A 25,128-nucleotide genomic window follows, 5' to 3' on the forward strand; every position below is an offset into this window, starting at 1 on the left:
GGGGGGCTGATCTTCGGTGCAGATGGTGGTTGGGGCTTCTCAATCCCCGGTGCACAACCTCGAGGGTGCCTCAGAAGCTGCGCTGGAAGATACTCGCCACTTTTCCCAGGTAGCCGGTCCCACGTCTCTCGTCGCCGCCACGGATCTCAGCTCGGATGTGGATGTGGATCAGGGTCGGAGAAGTCTGGAAGTCAAGGCTCTGGTCAGGCTCTGCAGTCGGTCCCTCGTAGAACTTCAGCAAAGCAAAGGGTAAGTCTCTTGATGGTGCCTGTTCGCACAGGGTGACCACTCCTTGGCCACAAGGGACATTCTTCAGTCTTCTTCTTTCGTCGAAGGTCCAGAGTTTCTGTTCAAGTTGCAGTTTCAGGATAATCTAATCTCCTGGGGCCCAGCTACCACACTTGTACTACTCTGGGGGGCTGGGTTGCCTGCTAGGTCACGCCTTATGGGTGGGACCTGGGAGGGGGGTGGTTACACCCCCTTCCCTTTGTCCAGTTTCGCGCCAGGACTGGGGCTGGAGTGCCCCAGCACCGGTTTGAACTGGACTATGCATGGGACACCTTGTGTGCCCCAGGCAGTGTCTAGTTTCTTTCATCCCTCCCTGCCCCAACACACTAAGGCCTGTCTGGGGTGGTGCTCGCACCTCCCAAGGCAGGAAACCTGTTGTCCAAGCCTCCCGTGCCGGGATCACTCACAGTAGCAGGAGGTCAGACTTGTGTCGTGGCAGCAGCATCCATTTTGTGATGCTGGGGCTCTGGTTAACTTTAACCGGGTAAGTAGGTTTCAACATGTCTTCTCCCTCTAAAAGGGAGGGATAATATCCTCATCAACAGAAATGGGATGGGGGTATTATTCCAAAGTGTTAGACACCTTACACAACATGTTTTGATAAAGCCAAACCATAGTTACCATAACCGTTTAAGATTATAAGGCACTTTAAGAGTATATGGTAGGCTATATCATAGAACAGCTATAAGGACATGGTTCCGAAAGCTGCAGACAGGCTCAGCTCATGCTAGAGCACTATCTCACATGTTACCAAGCACTCTGCCTCCAGGATTGTTAAGGCCTGCCATAGGAGTGGCTGATAGGTACACATGTGTCTATATATAAGGTAGGTATAGGAATACTACACCTAAGCAAGGGGTGATTACACGACCTTGCCCCAGCTGAGTGATCAGCCAGTTGTGTCATAATGGAAGGCCAGGGGTGGCATAATACATGCTGCAGCCCCTGGTAGGCCTAGAGTACACCTATGCCCTGGGTACCTAAGGTACACTGTACAGGGGCCAATAAGGTGATCCTATCCAATTGGGTTATGCACCTAAAGTACATAGTATTAATTTAGAGAGAGAACAGCAGGGCTGTGGGTCGGATTAGCAGACCCACAGCCACATCTAAGTCGAAAACCAGTAAAGCAAAAGCAAAAAGTGGGGGTGGACATAGAAAGCAGACCCTACTCTCCTACAAGGTCTTTAAAGGGAGAGGCAAGAAAGATAATGAAGGCAGTGTGACCAACGCCAGTTGTGGAAAATTAGGTATGTGTGACTCCAGATTTAAACCCAGATCTGGCAAGTTTCCTTTTTAAAATGAGACAAAATCCAGGTAAAAGACAGGAAAGGGCTCTAAATCAATGGCACGATTGAATTCTGGATGTGACAGAACTTAAGAATCTTTGATATGGCAGAAAAGGCATATTATAGGCATGTGGTTGTGAATCTCCTGCACAGCTGGAGCTAAAAGGCTATAGGTTTGTCAGGGTTGGTTATGCTGATTTCATTTCAGAAAGGTGTAAGGCTGATTTACTGAGCATTAGTCGGAAACTAGGTGTTTGGCCAAAAGAATGTGAAGTGTCAGAGGGACTTATTTCGAGAGGAAATGTGAGAACTATTGGCAAATATGTTTCAATGTTCACTACACTGGATTAAGCACAAAGCTGTATCAGAAGAGTCTTTGGTGGCAGTGAAATCTTTAGAAGGACTTAAGGAAGGGGCCGATCCTTTAGCCAGGATTACCGAAAGTCCCATAAAAACCTGTAAGGAAGTTGACATTTACAGGAATTCCAGAGTAAGAATTCATTATGGAGATTGGATGTCACAATCTAATTCATTCTGAGGCAAGCAACTGTTTTTCCCCCAAAGAAAGCTAGGTGGAGTGTGTGGGGAAAATTTGAGATTAATTAAAGATAACCCTTAGGTACTGAAGAGACTGTGAAAGGTTTTGGGACTCAATTTGTGAGGAAAAATTACAGTATTTTCTAAGGAAGAGAATTCTTTGGTGAATGCAAACGTGTCAGATGTTGATCTAAGATACAGTTATACAGGTGCCAGAAGAGACAAAGACCTTTGTAAGTTTTCTATTTTTAGTACAAAAGGAGGCCCGGGGAAGGCTTCCAGCAATACATTTAAGAGATCTAAATTGACTTATCGGTCATTCTCGAATTGACCCGCCATGCTCTTCGATTGCTCATCACTGCCCTTTCTGTATTGTACAAGACCACATCATATGAAAAGATCATTTATAATTTAATGGACCAAGCAGATACTTTTCTTCTTTTATAGTCCCCCTTTTTGCAAGATGCCCCCCTTACAGTTCACTTGGACTCTTGCTTCTTTACCATCATTGTACTCACTACCTCTCCCTCCCCTCTTTCTTCCCTGCTTTGTAGTTTGTCCTTCTTCCCTTCCTCCTTGCTTTCTTCCTCTTATAGCTTATTCTCTTCCCTTTTCTATCTCTCTTCATTATTATATAGAAGTATTTTTGCTATTGGTGCATGTATCATAAAAAACAAGTTACTTACCTGTACACTGTGGTTCTCCAGTATTGATATATTTTATAGATCCACATGCTTGAATCTTCTCAGTTAAATACAGGTCTGTCGCAGCTTATCCGACCTCCATTTTACCTGGTGCACAAATGAGGGACGAAGTTCTTTTCTTGGAAGGTGGCTTCTCTCTTAGCTATCACGTCAGCTAGACGGATTAGTGAAATCCAGGCGTTCACCATAAAAGCCATATCTTCAGTTTCTGCCAGACACTGTTATCCTGCGTACTAATCCTTCATTTATAACTAAAGTGCCTTCAACTTTTCACATCAATGAACCTATATTTCTGCCTACATTCTTTCCTAATCCGTCCTCTGCAGCGGAAAAAGCTTTGCATTTGCTGGACATTAAACATTGTTTGAAGTTTTATCTGCAAAGAAGAAGGTTTTTCGTAAAGCCTCAATTACGGATATCCTTCGCTGCACCTAGTAAAGGACATTCCTTGACATGGGCTAGTATTGCTTGTTGGGTCACTCAGCGATTGTCTTCTACCATGAAAAGGCTGATCGTCTACTGCCTGCAAAGATGCAGGCTCACTCTACGAGAAGTGGTAACATCTTCAGCCCCGTTTGGAGGTGCACCTCTACCTGCAGGGCAGCCAAGTGGGCGAATGCTCATACATTCAAAAAGCATTACTGCCTCGACGGTTGGAAAAAGGCAGATATAGCGGTTGGGCAAGATGCACTTCGATGCCTTTATTAGCCTTTTTTGCTTTTATATATTTTGTTTGCTGTCTGGCATATTATATACCTATTTTGATACATCTTCTGCCTTACGGTATATTTCTTTAACTTCATGGTGGGAAAGTTCGCCTACCCACCGCCATTCTTTTCTTAGTTCTGGTGTACTGCTTATCAGTCGGACTCTAGCATGTGAATCTATAAAAGATACAATACTGGAGAAAAAAGTAACTTATGTGTACACTGAGGTTCTCTAGTATTGATATATTTTGTAGATTCACATGCAACCCTCCCTCCTCCCAAATTAGGCTCCTTATTTATATATGCACTTGTGCTCGAAATCTGATGTATGGTGGCCCTGTAGGGGAAGGTTACTCCGAGGTCTCTGCTCTAATTAGCTGAACTTTGGATGTTTAAAAAGGATGTTGAAAGGTTACTAAATTGTGGTTTCTTTTTCAAAGGATATCTATGTTTATGTTTCAGTACTGCTACTTTTACTATTAACGTGATACTCCCACCATGACAACGGGGAAGATTCAAGCATGTGAATCTATAAAAAATAAAAATACTAGAGAATCAATGTTTAAAACTCTACATGGGTATACCCTGGCCTTGCATGTCATTGTATTTGCTGTTATTTCTCAATTCTTAAATGTTATCAATAAAATAAATGATATAAAAAAAATCTCAATTGGTTTGCAGAATATTTCAAGATGTAAGGAATCCACCTGCTAAGAGATGAGCTTCAAAAGGACGTTTGGTTAGTAAAATTAGGCCTGAAAGATGCTTATTTTACAATAACTATGGATCTGGAGAGTCAGTTACCTTGCCTGGCCTTGCTTCAGCGCCTTGGTGTTTCACGAAGGTGATTAGACCAGTGGGAAGGTGATGAAGAGAAAGAGGTACATCGAAATATGTATATGCATGATTTTGATTATGTCTCAAGATTCAACGGAGTTGGGGAGTCACTTGAAGAGGACTATGCATTTGTTGGAGATGTAGGCTTTTTATTAAATTGGGAGAAATGCATTTTGGTGCACTTCAGACAACTAGAGTTTCTAGGTTTTCAGATCAATATTTTAAGGACTTTGTTATGCCTTCCTTTGAAAAAGGTAAGTTTATGCTATACCAACAAGAAGCAATGCAGTGCCCGAATCTTTTTTGAGCAAGTGAAAGGCAAATCCTCCCAATCGGTCTTCCCCAACCTGCCCCCCCCCCTCCCCCCAAGGAGTTTCCTATATAACAGGCTTTGAACAGACCAACATGGAGAGCCTGGTGATAGGTAAATCAGAAATCCTGTATCCACCCTTTTTGCAACCTTCAGGTTCACCACTATACATCGAATTTATAGTAAGCAACTTGGGAATTTCTTTTGGTGCAGAACTCTGTTCCTCACGTCAGTAAAGTAGTTAAAGAATCAAACTAAAACCTACCCTTCCTCAGACCGTTCTCACCCGAACAGAACATTGTGGAGTGGACAGGTCACTTAATACTGGCATGATTAGACTGGTGCTGACAAAACAAATTGCCAAAATGCAAAGGATTCAAAAACAGTCTGTTTGGCTTATGTGACCATGTATACTTCGAGTCAGGCAGTTGGTCTTGACAGTGCAAATTTATTTTTATTAGTCACTAGCAACTTACTTAAAGCACTGTACACCAGTAACAATATAGGCAAAGGTCCAAGATAACGAAAAAACTAACTTCCTCCAACATGTATAAAGGGATCCTGTACATCTAATACCTTAAAGAGCATTCAATTGAACATGGAGGTGGGACCACTGACAGTCAAGGTTCTACAGTTAATCCAAGACTCCGGTCTGAGTCCAATTACATGTGCTTCAGGAGAGGCATGAGGAAGGAATTATTCTGGCTTAATTTTCAGCTTCCCTTCCCAAGAATGACCTACTTCAGGATGATAGCACATGCTTGCACCTGGAGGCATCACACTAAATATAGCCTGCTTTGTTAAACTAAAATTAAACAACAATCGGTTTGGCACAACTGAACATTGTGTACCTTCAGATTTTTATTTAGGACACACCCTCGAGTAGCAGATTGAACACTCATGGCTCAGCCAAAGTGCACTTAATTCCCATTAAAATTTCTGGTAGACATTTGTTTACATTCTTTTTGGTTTTCCATTTTTAAAGCAGCATTCCTAATACTGATCAATGGTTGATTTTTTTATTTTCCCCTAACTTTCTGAACCAAATAACTTTCACTACGGGTTTGCTTTATATTGCTTATACGTTTATATTTGTACTTAAGCTTAGTTTGGACACGGAGCTTTATTTCTTGGTGTACTGGTATAATGGCTTGTTTGTCACATATACATTCTTGGGCTGCCTTGTTGCTTAACCAAGCTGCCAAAGGTTGGGCTCATCAGTAGTCTGGAATGTAAGGCCATCCTTAGAAATATTTCTTATAGGCAAGAACCAGAACCGTTTTACTATATTTTCTTTAAAGCGTTAGACTGAAGGACACAAGTTTGCAATGGACACTGCATATGCTCTTCGTTGTGACAACTGTGGAACTGGCTGCATTTTCAATGCACAAGTACAATTAATATACACTTTCTTTAAACCTGGAAACACTAAGTCACCTCCACGTCCTTTAGAGAGTATCCAAACGGAAACCAATACCACTGGTGAACAAAAGAGCTGGGAGGGCATTACAACTAACTGCTCATTGGTACTAAAGACTGGATAGATGGAAGCTGGTTAGACTTCGGGATGCAATATTACCCCAATTATCAAAATGCAGCAGGAATGAAAAGAGTACAATTTAGATAAAAATCAGTGAACAAATGTTTTCAACAGAAACACCTTATCAGAGGCAAAGCATCACTCGAACTCGAAACAACATACTTAAAAAAAAATATATAAATTTTATCTTAACAGTATTCATCTCCTCCATCCCAGCAAATCTACCCCCTGCTAGATACACAAGAATAGGCTGCTGGATTAGCAAGACGTGAAGTATGACAGCCTATCGTTAGTCCATTTTGAAAGAGCCCTCTTGGTACCCAATGCAACACCAGACAGTTCTATAAGCATACAGAGTCCAGGCAACTTAATAAAAAAAACTGTGGACCTTTTAAATGTGCCAATACACCGATATGTTGATCCTTGTGAGAGCACACATTTATAGAACTTCTACCATCCTCATGCAATGTATCTCACTAGTTTTTACACATCGGTTTGCGATATAGTTAAGGATAGTTTAGGATATGGCTTTGGGAGATGGAAATCTAGAACTGCAGCCTTTAACTTGTATCATCCTCTCTCTACAGGTTGTGATACTGGATTTTAACAATATACAAATAGGGAAATCAAACAATTCATGCATCTAATATTGGAGCAATAGGACTTTGGAACACAAAGTACAATAAGTAAAAAATACAAAATATAGCAGTAACAGATTTAACATAAGATTCTAACCTCTAGGATTTGGTCGCTGCCCACCAGATGTTCCACGTTTATAGCCCTGTTGGTAACTTGCATCCTACGAAAACAAATAGTATGTTTTTGTTAATCATGCATTCTGGCATAGTAGGTCTTTTTTGCAACAGCATGATCTCATATATAAATATACACAAAAATTAAGGTGATCAGAATTTTAACCGTTAAATTATCTGTTTAAAAAATTTCTGAAATCTGCAGCTGTTTGAACAAACACACTAGTGGAACATTTAGCTTAAACTTTTTTTTTTTTTAACCGCAAGCCACCAAAAAAGACCACAGCACAAGAGAATAATACAGTAAGAACACCAAATAGCCATCCAGCAGACACCACAAATACTGTGCCTAACAGCGAAAAAAACGATTCTATCAGACCCAAAGCTAGGAAATCACAAATGTGACCAACAAGTTCTCCTGTTTCAAGTTGTATGCCAGTTTACTCCTGCTAAAGATCCAGATAGATGCAGCTTTTGTGTATTTATGATGCATTTCAAAATCTCCTTAACTTGCACATGGAGACCATTTTTAGGTCTCAGCTAGACCACACATGCGCGGTCTCGAAGACATGGACATATTTTGTGGGCTTCAGTCCATCCATAGGCTTCCCATTTGCTTGCTCCATTGTTTCTCCACATTTGTTAATGCGTCATGCCTCTTCCTGTGTTTAGCCCTCCTCGAAAGCATGGACCATTTACTACTATCCATCAAATGCTCCCATTTCAGCCAATGTTTTAGGAACTACTTTATTTGATTTTGAGCACTTCACACTCGCTCAGAGTGCTGTTTCTGTAAAAGGCCTGTAAATCTTGTTCTCATCTCATGACATTTGCTGTGCATTCAAAGACTGAGGTCAAATGTCTGACGCTCGCTTCCGAGGGCACCGGTTACCCTTCTTTCTCGGACAGCTTTAAAACGTTTTATGCCATGAAAAATGTCACAAACGCAGGCTGACTCAATCATTTGCATGTTTAGGTATTGTGATGATTGCAAATTCAAGCCATTGCATGCCTGATGCATTAAAGCATTAAAGAATTTGAGTCATATCTGGTGCAGGGAACATCATGGACGAATACATAACACCATCTCAAACAAGGAGTCATCAGTGCCGGCCATAGCGATGTCAGCAAGAGACTCACAAAATACTAAAAGCATGAAAAAAATGTCTGTCGGGCATCGTAGTCTTACTTTGCATGGCGCGCCGCGTGGCTATGCATGTTCGCAAACGCAGTGTTCGGAGAGATTCATTTAAATGCAACAAATGGCTCTGCTTCTGAACTGAATATAGCCAGGCAGCTTCAACGAAAAATTCTTCACAGTGCCTCAATGGGGTGTCTAGGTTCTTCACACCCGACCCAAGGTCCGCGATATTGTTCCAGTTCATTGTAGAGGTTTGTTTTCAAAATAGCAATGAACTGCCGTCATTTGAGCAGTACAGCCTTTACCAAAATAGAAGGTTTTGACATGATGTACATATGCATCACTTAAGAAATTGATTTTTCTTATTGATCTCATGCTTTTTTGTCTCTAGTTCCTAAATGTTTAGTAACTCATTGTAGAGGTTTGTTTTCAAAAAGGCAATAAATTACAGTCATTGTGCCGAACAGCGTTTGCCGAAATTGAAGGTCCTGCCACGATGTATATATCTATCACTTACGACATTCTATTCGTATTGTTGCCATAATTTTGTCTTCATTTTCTTAACGTTAAGTATTTGGATGTTTTTTTTTTTTTTATTACTGGACAAGGGGTGACTACAGACGTTTAACACATTTATGTTCCTGTTTGAGGGCTTCCTCATACAACACAGCTGTATTAAAGTATCCTGCACTGGCTGGATCATAACGCTTTTTTGTGAGTTTTAGCTTTGCTGAACAGGAGAGGTGCTGCTAGATAACGTGGCTAAAAGACATTCACATTGACAGGGCCAATAGCTCAGGTAACTGCAGAGACCTATTAGCTTTGCCAATGCTCGTTTTACATGCAGATGCCAGATCTTCAGGTCAAACCCAAACTACATTGTAGCACCGCAGTATATGCTGCCCTGTATTTAGTTACTGGAGACTAGTGGCCACCGTCTTTTAAACTAACCAACCGTACAATCTCAAGGTCAATGGAATTATCAGTCATTAAAAAGACAAACGTCGTAGCTTACTTGAATTACATGAACACATGAAGTGCTAGAAAGCAGACATTTGCCCACCTGTTGGGCAAGGGCTATTTAATGTTTAACGGAAACTTCAAAATACATTGCTTTTATGGTTTCTTATTCGAGGGTCTTTACCTCTCAAAAAGAAACCAGCATCTGCAGAATCAGCTGAAGCTACGTACTCCGTAATAGAACGTGAAGCGTTAGCCTGTTGGTAGGGCATTGTTCACTTTAAACAATATTTATGAGGCTCCATGTTCACTGTAAGAGTGGACCACAAATCTCTGGTCCAGCTTTTCACTACGAAAGGAGGAGATAAAGCCACTCCTTGGCTTGCCAAATGGTAATACAGGCTTTTAGAACACAATTATGATGTTGAGTATATTCCAGGTATACGAAAAGTTTTAGCAGACTGTCTGTCCATGTTGCCCAGTAGTGCGCATGAAGTGAGTGATGAGGACGATAGGAATTTTGATTGACATTTTTTGTTACGTTGTGTCTTACCCAAATGGAGCCATTTTAGAGAGCGAAAGGAGAGATGCGTGTGATTCAGATTTAGACATTAAGAAACTTATGGAGGTGGTTCACACAGGTTGGACAAGAGAATGTTCTTACGATGATGAGCTCAGTAAAGTCAAGCATGTTTGTGATGAACTTACTGTTAATGGTCTTTTGTATCGCTCTTCTTTACTGGTGGTTCCTGTGAACATGAAAGACAAAGTTCTAACCCTAGTTCATGAAGGCCACATTGGCATGCGTGCCATGAAGAGCAGAATTAGAGAGCACTTTTGGTGGCCTGGTTTAGACAAACAAGTAGAGCATTTTGTGAGAGACTATGTCCTGCGCTGTGAGTGATACATCAAGGGACAGTTCCCAGTCCTGTTCAAGCTGTAAGCGTGCCTTCCAAGCCTTGGTCAAAACTTGCTGTGGACATCATTGGTCCTTTAACTCTGTCCGATAACGGTGTGTCTGTATATGGTATAGTTCTAATGGATTACTACAGACGTTGGCCAGAGTTGAAATTTGTTAAAACCCCAACCACGGTCTGTGTGGTAGAATTCCTTGAATTTCTATTGGCTAGAGAAGGTTTTCCCGATGAAATAGTCCCTGACAATGGTTGTCAATTTACTTCATCAGAATTTGAGAAGTTTTTAGACTTTATGGGAATAAAACACACAAGAACCTCACTTTACCACCCTAGGAGTAATGGTCTTATTGAGAGGTTTAACAGGGTAATCAAGGACAACATACAGTTATCAAACGCCAGTAGTTTAAATTGCAAAAATGAAATTAAAAATTTGTTGTGGGCAGTACGCACCACTCCCAACTTGGACACAGAGGTTTCCCAGTTTATTTTACTTAGGGGCAGTCTTCCTTCTTTGAAGTAGTTAAGGAAGTGGATGGGCGTGTCTGCATTACCAGCTGATAAGATAAAAGTAGTAAGTAAGAATAGGGTGATAGCCCAGAACAAGTATGTCCAACATAGTTCAAGAGAGTTGAATGTGAAAGTGGGTGATCGAGTTAGAGTCAAATGTTCTCGGATTTTGCCCAAGGGCGAATCCAAGTTCTCTGATCTCAAGTCTGTTGTAAGAGTGCTGTACAATTGGAAAACTGGAGATGGTGGAATAAAAACAAGATTTCGGTTTCCAAATCTTCCCATGTTTTGATGTCTGGTCGTTCTAGTCAAGGTAGGATGTGTCAAGATCTCAATAACCGTGTTCCTATTTCCAGAACAACAAGATTACCCAATAAATTCCATGACTATGTTATGAACTAAAATGTTATGTACCAGCATGTTTCGCATATATTTATACTTGCCATTTGGTTATTCTGTTATGAATTCATGTATTATGTTTATTTTAATTTGGTTCTTCGATTTTATTTTATTCATATAGGGGAAAGATGTGTTGGGTTTTACATAAGGTGGTTATTCCGTGGCCTCATGGAATCCTCACCCCGAGAGGTTCCAGAACGAGAGGCTCGGGAAAGTGGTTACCATTGTGCTGCTGTGCCGTCAGGTCCAGTGTTCCTTTGCTCTGTCCTGTCTTGGTGGAAATAAAGTTACTACTACATACCAGAAGACTGCATATCATCTTTTCACTATGCCAGAGCTAGTGGCTTTGCCAATATGCTTGAGCCATGTTGTACACCAGCATGGCTGCTGTTCAGCATGGATAAACGTTAGCTGGGTAAAAGAGTGGCATGGATTGAAGTGTCATAAATAATAAGTTACTTACCTGTAAGAGACCTAGATTAGTTATAGATTCCTTATCTTCGAATTACCCCCAGGCGTCAGACTGGATCCGGAAAGTTGTGTCAGCAGTACCCCTGCGCATCGAAAGGTGGCGTCAGTCGGCCCCACGTTAGTCATTGGCGTAATGGTCGCCGGGATGATGTTGCAGTAGCTACTTAGACGCAGCTCTCGTGCGCGGACGTCATTTCTGTACACGACTTTCAACGCCAGAAGAGCAGAGCCATGCAAGACACGGACCACTGATGCACAAAACTAGGGCACTGAAAGGGAGTCCTTAGCCCAAGAAATCAGTTCGCAGAACAGGGAGGATGGGTGGGGCGGTAAGGAATCTATAACTAATCTATGTCTCTTACAGACATATTGTTACCAAAGGTAAGTAACTTGTTCATGTTAAAGAGACAGTTATAGATTCCTTACCTTAGAATAGATAACCCAGCAATAACAACCCCGGAGGTGGGTCTGTGAACCAAGTTCACACCCAAAAGTCCTGGAGAACAGAACGGCCTAAGAAGCAGTCTCTCCGGACTTGGCTGTCCAGGCAGTAGTGTTTGGTGAACCTGTGTAGCGATGCCCACGTAGCTGCCTGACAGATGTCATTAAGGGGGACTACATGTCCCAAAGCAGTGGTAGCTGCCGTCGCCCTGGTGGAATGGGCGTGTAACCCCACTGGAGGCTCCTTCTTTGCCAAGGTATAACAAGATTTGATGCACAAAACAAACATCTAGAAATGGTCCATTTGTGCACAGCCCGACCTTTTTGGCGCCCACGTAGCCAACAAAGAGCTAGTCATCCACCTGGAATTGCTTTGTGCAATCCAAATAAAAATAAAGCGCACATTTTGGATCCAGACTGTGGAGCATTTTCTTCTTTGGAAGGATGTGGAGGCAGAAAGAAGGTGGACAAAGTGATGATCTGTCCAATGTGGAAAGAAGTAACCACTTTGGGAAGTAAGGACGAGTTCGAAGGACAACTTTGTCCGGATGAACAGCCATAAAAAGGAGGTTTGGAAAAAAGAGCTTGGAGGTCACTCACCCTGAGCGAAGAGGTGATGGCCACCAGAAAGGCAGTATTTAATGTCAGAAGCCTGAGGGGACAGTTATGTAGTGGCCCAAAGGGAGTGCACATAAGATACGTAAAAACCTAGTTCAAGTCCCACTGTGGCATTAGGAAGGGAACAGGAGGAAAAAAAGAGTAATGCCCTTAAGGAAGTGATTTACAACAGGGGACTTGAAAAGAGAAGGCTGATCTGGAAGCCTAAGAAAGGCTGAAATGGCCGAGAGGTAGCCCTTGATAGTGCCCAGAGTAAAGCCCTGCTGGGCCAAAGAAAGGAGGAACAAGAGAACCTCAGAAAGAGGAGCAGAAAGGTGATCCACAGCCTTTGCTGTGCAGCATGCCACAAATTTGTTCCATCTGCAGGCGTAGACCGTCTTAGTGGAGGGAAGCCTGGCTGTCAAGATAACATCACAATCTTCTGGAGGAAGGTCGAAAGCTGTCAACTGCCGCCACTCAATCTCCACGCAAGGAGGTGGAGGCTGGACAGGTTCGGGTGGAGGACCGTCCCCTGCTGCTGCGACAGAAGATCCTCCCGAAGATGCAGTCCAATCAGGGGATCAATGGCCAATTGTAATAGCTCGGGATACCAGACTCTTCATGCCCAATCTGGAGCCACCAGTATGACTTGGGCCCGGTTGCGCCTGATCTTAAGCACTCTGGGCAGAAGTGGTATAGGCGGAAAGGCATATGGAAGACCGCAACTCCACTTGCGACGAAAAGCGTCGTCGAGCGAGTGCCGCCTTGGAAATTACAATGCACAAAATTGATGACATTGTGTGTTCTCTTCAGTGGTGAACTGATCTAACCAAGGTTCTCCCCACCATTGAAAGAGACCTTGCACCACCGCCGAGCGAAGACTACATCCGTGATACATCAAGCACCTGAGGCGGAGTTTGTCCGCCTTGGCGTTCAGCGAACCTGCCAGGTGTTGAACCACCAGGGATATGCCCGGACGTTCCAGCCATGTCCAGAGGCGAAGGGCCACTTGACATAGGGTCCACGACCCCCACCCTGCCTTGCTTGTTGCAGGACCACATTGTCGCTTTGACAACATATGTTTATGCTACTTAAAAAAAGAAAACTAGTTACTTACCTGTAACTTTGGTTCTCCATTATTGGTAACTTTAATAGATTCCCATTGCTTGCCTCTTTCCCCGTCGTTGAGATGGGACTCCCCGGTAATAAAAAATACCATAGAGATAGGTACAAAAGAAGAAAAAAGGCCTAGGCCTCATCTCATTTTGTAGCATATCCACCTCTTTTTGTAAAAGAGACGAAATGAAATGAACAACCAATCAGAACAGCCTCACCCCATAGAACCTTCCTGAGAGAGCCTCAGATTTTCGTAGCCGTTGTGTAACAGTATCACAGAATATGCTGAAGGCTGAGCTTTCCCAGGGGAGGAGGGCGGGCGCATGGGAATCTATGAAAGTTACCAATACTGGAGAACCAAAGTTACAGGTAAGTAACTTGTTTTCTTACTCCAGTATTGGAACTTTCATAGATTCCCATTTCTTGTATCAGAATAGCTAGCAGTAAGAACACGTACATTTTGTGTAATAATACTTTGTTGAAACCTTGCGAAATGCATACAGTCAATGCCACAAGATATCAAAAAAGTAGCCAGTAAATAACATGAATTACAAAATGTGCTCATAACCAATAAAAGGAAGGAGGGTTAGAAGGGAAAGCTCACTACTTATTGGAAGAGGTTCCTCAGGACTGCTTGTCCCACTGCAGCGTCACTACATGGAGGAGTCTAAGCACTAATGCTTCGTGAAAGTATGGGCAATGCTCCATGTTGCTGCCCTGCAGATGTCTTTAATAGGCACTCCTGCGAAGAGAGCCGTCGAAGAAGAAATGGATCTCGTAGAGTACGCCCGGACCCGCCCTTCTAGGGGCTTGCCAGCCACTTGGTGACAGTATTGGATCGCGCTGGCAATCCATCGTGCAACCCCTTGCTTTGACAGGGAAACCCTTGCGAGGGGCACTGAATGCAACAAAGTTGTGTAGATCTTCTGAAGTCCTGGGTGCGCTGGAGATAGAACTTTAGACACCTTTGAATATCCAAAGAGTGAAGAGCCCGTTCCGGTGGAGTAGTAGGTCGAGGAAAAAAGGATTTTAGGATGACCGGTTCATTCAGATGAAAGTCAGAAGGAACCTTTGGGATAAATTTGGGATGAGTCCTCAGAATCAGGGTCCTTTTTAAACTGCAAAAACGGATCCTTGATCGTGAGAGTGTGTAGTTCACACACCCTACAAGCTGATGTTAGAGCGAGGAGGAGGGCCACTTTCCAGGAGAGGAATTTAACATCCGTCCTATGAATTGGCTCAAAGGGTGGCCTCATGAGTTGAGTAAGGAAAAACCCTAAAACGTCCTTTTAAAAATTGCTTCACAATTCTCGCCGACCAGAGGGAAGGTCCAGAAGAAGTCTGTCTGAATCTAGAGATAGCTGCCAGGTGCACCTTGATAGAAGGAGCAAGACCTGACTTAGCCAAAGTCAAAATGTATGGTAAAATTTGGTGAGGCGCAGAGGAGTAAGGAGGAATGTTCTCCTGTTGGCACCACAAGCAGAAACACTTCCATTTCAAGCAATAGGTTTTATTCGTACGTGGTGCACGGGCCTGAGCTAGCACCTCTACATTCTTGTGAGATATTTAGGCTTTGAAATTCTCTGTGCTCAGGAGCCATGCCGTTAACTGAAGCGATCTCGGACGTACAACTTGGCCCTGGGACATCGTCAGAGGGAATCGGGTGCAGATGAATTGAATGATCTAGGGAGAGCAGGAGAAGCTCCGTAAACCAAAACTAGCGTGGCCATGCCGGGGCCACCAGTATCATTCTTCAGGGCTCCACTTTGAGCTTCTTGAGAAGCCTTGGAATTAGTGGGATCAGAGGAAACGCGTAAACAAAGGCGCCTGACCAGGCCATCGAAAGCGCATTCCCCAATGATCCCTGATGGTGTTCCCTGCTTGCGTAGAATCGGCATTTCTTGTTCTCTGGGGTGGCAAACAGATCTATGGACGGAGTGCTCCAGAGAGAGAAAACCCTGTCCAGAGTGCGATTGTCCAGTTCCCACTCGTGGCTCACCGATTTGAGACGACTTAAGAGTATCCGCCGTCTTGTTGAGGGCACCTGGAAGATGCTCAGCCGAAAGATCTGATGTTGGATACTCCACTCCCAAAGCGCCTGAGCTTCCTTGGGTAGCAGACGAGACCTTGTTCCTCCCTGTTTGTTCTTAGCGGTCGTGTTGTCCGTACGGACTAGGCCGGTGGACCCTCTGATCCACGGAAAGAAAGCTTGCAAAGTCAGACTAATCACCCTGAGCTCCAACAGATTGATGTGGAGAATGCGGTGCTCGGGCTGCCAGCGACGCTCACCTGAAGGTCTTGTAATACCGCTCCCCAGCCTTCTAGCGAGGCGTATGTTTTAAGAATTAGAGGAGCCGGGGTGACCGTAAAGGTGAGGCCCTGAGAGATAGTGTCTGATCATCCACCAGTTGACAGCCTTCTTCATAGGCTGAGTTACCATTATTTTGTCGTCGAAAGAGCCTTCTGCTTGGCGCCATTGCAACTCCAGTTCTTGAAGAGGGCGCATTTGCAGCCTGCAATGCAGAATTAAGGGAATACAGGAGGAGATATATTCTAGAAGGGATTTGTATAGGTGAACTGAAAGTGACTGTCGTCTTTGGAACCGACGGGCAGAGGTCATCAGATGTGCCTGCCGTTCCTCCGATGGAAACGCTTTGCAACAAGTCATGTCCAGAATAGCACCTAGGAACTTGGCCGATGTGGACGGGCACAGGACTGACTTTTCCCTGTTGAGTTGAAGTCCCAGACTACTGAAGAGGAGAGTGCCAGTTTTGACTGCCTCTGAAGCTGCTCGGGAAGACTGTGCCTTTATCAACCAGTCGTCCAGGTAAGGGAAGACTTGTAGAGTCTGTCTCCTGAGAAACGCTACGACTGGGGATAAGACCTTTGTGAATATCCGCGGTGCGGATCTGAGTCCGAAAGGCAGTACCTGAAAGTGGCTCTTGGCTACTGTAATTCATAAAAACTTCCTGTGGGCCGGGTGAATGGGAACATGGAAGTATGAGTCCTCGAGATCCAGGGTGGCCATGTAATCTCCTGGATTAAGGAGACGCAAAACGTCCTGTAGGGATATCATCCAAAAGGAGAGCTTTATGAGATCGGTGTTTAGCTCCCTCAGATCTAAAATTGGGCGCCATTTTTCTACCATCTTTTGAACAAGGAAGAACCGGGAATAGAATCCCTTGCCCAGTTGGGATAGAGGCACCGGCTCTATAGCTACCTTGAGGAGGAGTTGGTGGGCCTCTAGACGTAGAAGGTGTAGATGTTTGGATTCGGTGGAGCGAGGTGCTCTGGATGGTGGATGGTGTTGAAATTCCAGTGTATGTCCTGACAAGACTATGTTTAGAACCCACCGCTCTGATGTTATAAGTTGCCAGTTGTGGAAGTGTTTTATCCTGGTGTAACAGGGGACGAAGGAACAGTAGGAAGAGCCTGGTAGCCGCTATTGGCGCTTAGAGGAATCCCTTCCCTGGCATCCCTGTCGTCCTCTAGTTGGTCGAGAGAAAAGACGATTGGCTCCGACGCTGTGAATATTGTATCCTGTAAGACTGCGAAGGCTGCGAGGAGGAATAGCGCCGCTGTTGGTATCTGCCTCTGTATGAAGAGCAACCCTTTCCTCTCGCTCCATGGAAAGGAACCTTGCGGTATTGCAAAGTCCCAAGAAACTTAGCATTCTCCGTGTCCTTCTTTATGTCCTGCAGCGCATCGTCAATGTGCTTTCCTAATAGCATCCCACCATCGAACGGAAGATCCAGGATTTTGTTTTGGACCTCCGAACGAAACCAAGTGGCCCGAAGCCAGCTTTGCCGTCGAAGAACTGCCGCTCCTGCAAAAGAGAGCGGAAAGCCATAGTAGCAATGTCCATTGAGCAATCCATTATCTCAGAGGACGAACGTTCTCCCTCCTGCAAGATCTTTTAACCTCAGTCTTTGCTTCCTCGGGTAGCTGGTGTAAATACGGGGATTGATCGCACCACATCTGGCGATCATATCGTCCCAGAATAGCCAAAGCTTTGGCCGCTCTGACAAGGAGGCTGGACATGGAAGAAAACTTCTTGCCGATATTATCTAGTCGTCTTCCCTCCTTATCAGGTGGCGTGGTAAGAGGTGCCGCCGTATTTTTAGATTTTCTTTGGGCCGCTTGCGAGATTACAGAGTCCGGCTTCGGCTGGCTGACCAGACAAGCAGGGCTGTCTTCCGGAGCTTTGTATTTCTATTCTAGACGCGGAACACGCATGGCCGTTGCCGGCGACTTCATGAACTTTATTCCCTTCATCCCAGACATGGCCCACTATAGGGATAGAGCGAACAGACTTCTTAAAAGGTTCTTTTAAGTCGTAGAGAAAACATTCCGATTGTACCGATGGAATTGGTAATTCAAAACGTTTAGACACCCTCTCCTTTAGATTGTGGAAGACTCCAATATCAGCTGGGGGAGAATCCACTTGATCAGGAGTTGGAGAGGCGGGATCCGGAATAATGTAATCATCCCATTACCTGTCCGGAACTGGGATTGACATAGTGCCCTGGTCATCATCCGATGAGTAGTCTTGAACAGTGACCACATTCTGTTGCAGTCCAGATAGCTCCTGTACTGGAGGTTGAGGGAGCTGAGGTGGAACTGGAGAAGCCAGATGAGCTGGAGGCTGAGTTGGAAGCATTTGTTCTGTCTCTTGGCCAGAGGACAGACGGAAATCGTCTCCTATAATCCGACGGCATGGATTGGAGGTCTGTAATTAGTGAAGATGGTACACAGACCATGTCCGGCTGATACCGATCCTGGGACCTAGATTGCGGCACATTGCTGATGTTGCTCCATATTTTAGTCCTCAGAGCCCTAGTTCTGATATTTTACATGCAGTTGTGATGGACTATCTGCATCCCCAGAAGGACCGTCATCCTCAGAAAGCTCCTCTTCCAAAAGGAGTGCAGGAGGCAGGGGTGTTACTTTCCTCGAGGAAGTCCTTTCTGGGGTAATGCGGCGCCTCCTTATAGATATAGATATATTTTGTATCGTCGACAAGGTCGTCGACAGAGCCACCGGCGACGAAGATTGGATCGTCGACAACTAAAGGTTCACCGTCGACGGGACCGTCGCCGAGAATGTTGTCAATATGAAGCTGGGGACGTCGTAGTCGACGGGGTCGCCGTCGACATCCTCGTCAACGTGGAAGTAGACATCATAGGCGTCGACAACATAATCAAGGGTACCTTTGTCTGTGGCTTTGCCATCTAAGTCGCCGTCGACGTAGACACTTGCGACGACAGAACTCCCATTGACGAGCCCGTCGACGAAGTTGTCGTCAACTGAGCTGATGTCGTCGTCGACTAATACATTTTCTTCTCAGCTTTTCCTTCAGGTGGAACAGAAGCTGGTTTCTTGAACATCTTCTGTTTCTCAGAGGGTGGGGAAGTAACAGAAGACCCATGGCTTGTCTTCTTACCCAAAACCACCTCAGTAACCAGTCCTTCCCTCTCCTTTACACCTCTGTGAGGAGATTTGATGGGACTACGCCTGTCTGACCTATCCAAGGTCTTTTGCAAGGCTTTGGCAGGGGGGGTCAGAAAAAGTTGAAGGTGAGGACCTACCCCTTTTTTGTGATCTCCTCGAGGATGTCGCAGAGGAGCCATCATCACTGTCACTTGACACAGGATCCTTCCGTGACTTCAATTTATGTAACTAGATGAGCAGACGTCCCCCACGGTCCCGCAAGGTCTTTGTAGAGAAGGTCCTGCAGATCTTGCAGTCAGTAGGCTTGTGGTCAGGATACCAACAAATACAGTCTTTATGTTGTTCCTCCACATAAAGCCTCTTCTTGGAGCAGGTAGCACAAACCTTGAACAGAGCTTTCTTTTCTTTCTCCGACATAAGGAAGATTTGAAGAGTTGAAATACCAAAAAGTTGAAGAAAACTGAGCAGAGCTCAGTGGAGACTCCCTTGCACAACGTGCAGTAGAAAATCTGAGGCTCTCAGGAAGTTTCTATGGGGTGAGGCTGTTCTGATTGGTTGTTCATTTCATTTGGTCTCTTTTACAAAAAGAGGTGGATATGCTACAAAATGAGAGGAGGCCTAGGCCTTTTTTCTTCTTTTGTACCTATCTCTATGGTATTTTTTATTACCGGGGACTCCCATCTCGACGACGAGGAAAGATACAAGCAATGGGAACCTATGAAAGTTCCAATACTGGAGTAACAGGCATTTCAAGCACTGACCATTTTGCATTTTCAGGTGACCGTAATCTTTAATCTTGCATGATGCCCTTGGTAGTTTTTTAGAGACCACATTTGTTCTCACTGCCAACAAGTACAGTAACTTGGGAATGCTCCTTAAGGAGACAGTGTATCCTTCTCACAATCACTTGAGGGGAAAATGCACTAACAATACCTTGTCTATGCTTCATTGTCACAGGTTTAATTGCAGGTCTTGTGGGACTTTATATTTAGGACAATGTAATGAGACTGGTTTGATCTTAAGACCACATACATTTGTGCCCCACACACGTCTCGACATTCATTAACTGAGGTTGTCTGAGCAGGTGTAGCTAATTATGGGCTACTCAGTCCTCATGAAATGCCACAGACGAACAAAAGTTACTTACCTGTAAACTGTGGTTCTCCAGTATTGGTGTCTTTCATAGATTCACATGCTTGAATATTCCTCGAAGTGGGAGTCCCACGGTACATAACATAGCAATGTAGCAATAACACAACCATAAATAGGTAAGAAAAAAAACAGAGTAGCATTGAATCAGAGCTTTTAGATAGAAAAAACTTGTCACTTTTATAACACATTACAGTCATTGTGAATAGTCCAAACTCCTGCAAATCAGGTGCCAGCACCCTCCAGAATGCTCTCCTCAGAGGCTCAGGCCCTCAGATTTTCATAGCACAAGAGTAACAAAGAGTCAAGGAGAAGAGGAGAGCCTCTGAGGGGAGGAGGGTGGGTCGCATGTGAATATATGAAAGACACCAATACTGGAGAACCACAGTTTACAGGTAAGTAACTTTTGTTCTTCTCCAGTATTGGGGTGTCTTTCATAGATTCACATGCTTGAATAAGAAAAGTAAGCAGTGATACCAAGATAATGCAAGGTACATATAAAATCATCATAATACACAGTACAAAGAGATACTGAAGCATAAAGACAAAAAAATTGTATCTTGTATACAGGAGGAGGGAAGCAACAGAGGCTCACCCTACGTAAAGAGATTACGTAGGACCGCTTGCTCCACGGCTGAATCAGCGTTGTCAGCAGCTTCCAGACAGTAATGTTTGGTAAAGGTGTGCCTGCTGAACCATGTTGCAGCCCTGCAGATGTGTTGAAGAGGCACACCAGCAAATAGCGCAGTAGAAGAGGAAACCAGTCTTGTAGAATGCACTCGAACATTTGCAGTAAGTGGCTTCCCAACTTGCTGATGGCAAAAGGCAATTGTAGTCGATAACCAGCGTGCAATAGTCTGTTTGGTGACTGGATGTCCCTTTCGCATCCGCCCGTAGGCCACAAAAAGTTGATCAGACTTACGGATACTAGCTGTCCTTTGAAGATAAAATTTCAGACATCTCTTGATATCTAAAGAATGGAGAGTCCTCTCTGACGTTTGAGGATTAGGAAAAAACGTTTTTAAAAAGACTGGCTCATTAAGATGGAAAACCGATGGCACTTTGGGGATAAAGGCCGGATTTGTGCAGAGCAAGACAGAGTCCTTGGTGAAATGAAGAAAAGGCGGTTTAAGAGTAAACGCCTGTATGTCACTGACTCAACATGAAGAAGTGAGAGTCAACAGCTGCGAAGTCTTCCACGTAATGAATTTTAGATCGACTTTATGGATGGGCTCAAATGGTGGATTCATGAGTTGTGCCAATACAATGTTTAAATGCCAAGGAGGAGGCGGTCGACAAATTGGAGGAAACATTCTAAAATGGCCCTTGAAGAACTGCTGAATTACTCTGGAGGAGTAATGAGAGGTGGAACCATCCTGTCGAAATCTTGAGATTGCTGCCAGAAAAACTTCAAGAGTAGAATGCGAGAGGCAAGATTTTGCTAGATGTAAAAAGAAAGGCAAAAGATGGTCTGGTGTGGAATGAACCGGATGTACCTGAGCAGCGTGTCACCATAGACAGAAAAGTTTCCATTTGAGCTTGTATGTTATCACAGTGGAGGCTGCTCTAGCCTTAGCAAGAACTTCTCTGCAGTCGGAAGGAATGTTTAGATTGGCAAACTCAGTTCTCAGGTTCCATGCCGCTAAGCGAAGAGAGGCTGGGTCGGGATGACAAACCTGTCCCTGATCCATGGTCAGGATGTGCATTAGTGGGCGGAGCAGAATCAGGTCGCACTGCGATAGGAGCAGGAGTTCCATAACCAGACTAGTCGAGGCCACCTGGCAGCTATTAGAAGAATGCAGCAAGGTTCTTTCTTCATTTTCTGAAGAACCCTGGGGACCAGAAGAATCGGCGGAAAAGCGTAGGCATATATTTTTGACCAGTTCATCAAAAAGGCATTCCCGCACAACTCTGGTTGGGGAAGCCAACTTGCGTAAAATGGGCATTTGCGGTTTAGATGAGTTGCGAACAGATACACATTCGGGAGGCCCATAACCGAAAGATGTGATACAGTGTGGGTTGATGAAATTCCCACTTGTGATTGGACGAGGTTGACCAGCTTAGAGAGTCCGCTAGAATGTTGGACGCTCCCGGAACATGCACTGCCGTCAGAGTGATTTGATGCTAGACTGCCCAATCCCAGATTTGTTGAGCTTGAAGAGATAGCAAGATGGACCGTGTGACCCCTGTTTGTTTATATAGTGCATGCATGTTGTGTTGTCCGTCCGGATCAACACCGAAGCTCCCTGGATGATGGCGCAAAAAGCCTTGAGCGAAAAATGGCAAGTAACTCCAGAAGGTTGATATGCCAGGTCCTTTGTTGGGCATCCCACCGTCCTTTTACGGTGAGGTCCTGAAGGTGTGCTCCCCACCCTTCGAGAGATGCGTCCGTTGTGAGAGTGAAACTTGGAGTGTCTACCAGAAACGGACGATCGGAAGAGAGGTTTGTTTCGAGAGTCCACCAGAACAGAGCCGTTTTCATCTAAGATGCGACCTTGATCATATCATTGAAGGATCCTGAAACTTGAGCCCATTGCTTATCGAGTTCCTCCTGATGGGTCTCATTTTCAGGCGGCAGTGAGGGACTAGGGGAATTCAAGAGGACAACATCCGTAGGAAGAACAGAAACTGACTTTTTTTAACCAGAGGAAGACTGCTAGGTTGCAAAGTCGTCGATGCCTTTCATCTGACAAAAAGGCTTTTGCCAGTTTGGTGTCCAGGATGGCCCCCAAAAACGTCCTGAGTTGAGTGGGGTTAAATTGAGACTTGTCCATGTTGAACGTAAGGCCCAGAGACTGGGAGAGGGACCTGCAAAGCAGAGTGTGTCGGGATGCCAGTTCAAACAACCTTGCCTTTAGAAGGCAGTCGAGATAAGCAAAAATTTGTACTCCTTGTAGACGAAGATAAGCTGCCACCGGTGCGAGGACTTTGGTAAACACTCAGGGTGCAGAACGCAGTCCAAATGGAAGGACCTTGAATTGGAAATCTCTCCCAGCCACTCTGAATCTGAGGAATTTTCTGTGTCTGGGCAGAATAGGAACATGAAAATAAGCATCTTGAAGGTCCAGTGTGGTCATGTACTCTCCTTGGGATAGTAAAGGAAGGACCTCCTGATGAGACAACATGCGGTATGTTTGCTTCTTGATGCATTTGTTTCGGGCGCGTAGTTCCAGAATAGGGAGCCATTCTCCAGACTTTTTCTGTATAAGGAAGAACCTCAAATAGAATCCTCTGCCCCTTTGTAAGTTGGGAACCACTTCGATTGCGCCTTTTCTCAATAAGCTTTTCAGTTGACCTAAGAGTTCCTCCAGAAGGGCAGGAAGAGAACCTCTGGGCGGAGAATTGGTAGGGATCTTTACAAACTCTAGAGGGTGCCCCCCTGCGCACAATATCTAGAACCATTGATCGGTAGTAATCAGTGACCATTTGTATTAGAAGAGGGAGATTCGACCTCCAACCTTTGCGAGGGTGGGAGGCATCATGAATGGCAGATGGAAAAAGTAGTTTTTTGGAGGAATCCCTTCCTCTATAAGAGGATTTACCTCTGTACTGTCTGTAAGATGCGGCTGGCGGTTGTCTGTACGATTGTTGAATCTGGGAGGAGTAACGTTGTTGGCCTTGAAAAGAATTGTATTGTCGATATGGATTGGAACCTCCCCGAAAGGAAGAGCATGAGCCACGACCCCTCGCACCCCGAAAGGGCTGTTTTTTAAATTGAAGTGTAGCGAGAGCACGAGCAGTGTCGGTGTCCTTCTTGATCGTCTGAAGGGCATAATCGATGTGTTGGCCAAACAGTGATTCACTGTCATAAGGCATGTCCAATATTTTCGTCTGCACCTCTTGACGGAAAGAAGTGGCTTTTAACCAGCCCTGCCGCCTGAGGACAGCAGCACCCACCAGTTGTCGGAAACCAGTAGAAGACACGTCAACAGCACAATCACTCTTCGAGGAAATCCTTTCCCCTTCTTGAAGAATCTTCAGCGCTTCTGCTTTAGAAGGTTCTGGTAGTAAATCTACAAGGGAAGCAACCACATTTGTTGGTCGTAACGGCCGAGGATAGCTAGAGAATTGGCCGCTCGGAACGTAGCTGCCGCCATAGTGGAGCATTTCTTACCAATGGCGTCAAGGCATCTTCCCTCATGATCCGGAGGAGCCGATACTGGAGAAGAGGGATTCCTGGCACGACATTGTGCTGCCCGAGTAATAATGGAATCCGTTTTCGGCTGTGCAATAAGATAAGCAGGCAAATTTTCCGGGGCCTTGTATTTTTTATCTAGTCGTGGCAGGACAGCAGGAATGGAATTAGGGTGTTGCATGAGCTTGAGACCCTGTTGCCAAATAAAATCTATGATGAGAATAGCACGCACTTGTTTCTGTGGCTGATCTTTAAAGTCATACAAGAAACAATCCTCCTCTCTAGAAATCATAGAGAGGTGAAATCTCTTTGCCGCCCTTTCCATGAGAATCAAGAGGAGCTGTAGTGGTGGCAGACAGCATTTGAATTTGATAACTGTCCCATTCCGTGAAAAGGGATCCATCATCCAGTTCACCCTCCTCTCTGTCATCATCATCATCATCCTCCTCCTCCTCAATGACATAAGCCTCTTGGTGTTGTAATCTGGACGCCAAAGTAGAAGGCGTAGAAAGCTGTTCTGTAGTAAGCGGAGGTGGAAGAGGCGCTTGTGGTGCTGGAGAAGCCTGGACTGAGTTTGGAAAATGTCTAATAGTCATCCAGCATGAATTGAAGGTTGTAAATAAGGGACATAAGCATCTGCGCCATTGGAATATCTGGTGCATGCTGGTTGGCAGGGTCTGAAAAGTACTCGTACTCCTGGTCGTCATCAAAATCCTGACATTTGATTAGAAGCTCAGAAGGATGCGAGCAGCACTAAATGTGTCCTCCTCCGATTCATCGTCACCAGCGTCAGAAGAGAAAAATTCTGCTGGAGGATGAGAAGCAGTTTGGATTGGCGTCAAGGTATCCAAGGTATCCAAAGAAGACAGTCGCCGTTGAA

General features: G+C 44.7%; 1 protein-coding gene across 6 annotated transcripts in view; it reads right to left on the reverse strand.

Moving 5' to 3' along the window:
* CAPRIN2 (caprin family member 2) overlaps positions 1 to 25,128 on the reverse strand; it is a 699,936-nt gene that overhangs the window by 47,253 nt on the left and 627,555 nt on the right. For all 6 annotated transcript variants that reach the window (XM_085652361.1, XM_085652359.1, XM_085652360.1 and 3 more), the window contains one exon: positions 6,948 to 7,011. In XM_085652361.1, coding sequence (XP_085508487.1) covers positions 6,948 to 7,011 — 64 coding nt within the window. The remainder of the gene's footprint in view (positions 1 to 6,947; positions 7,012 to 25,128) is intronic.

The sequence above is a fragment of the Triturus cristatus genome, chromosome 4_1, assembly GCF_964204655.1.
Source record: "Triturus cristatus chromosome 4_1, aTriCri1.1, whole genome shotgun sequence".
In the NCBI taxonomy this organism is placed as follows: Eukaryota; Metazoa; Chordata; class Amphibia; order Caudata; family Salamandridae; genus Triturus; species Triturus cristatus.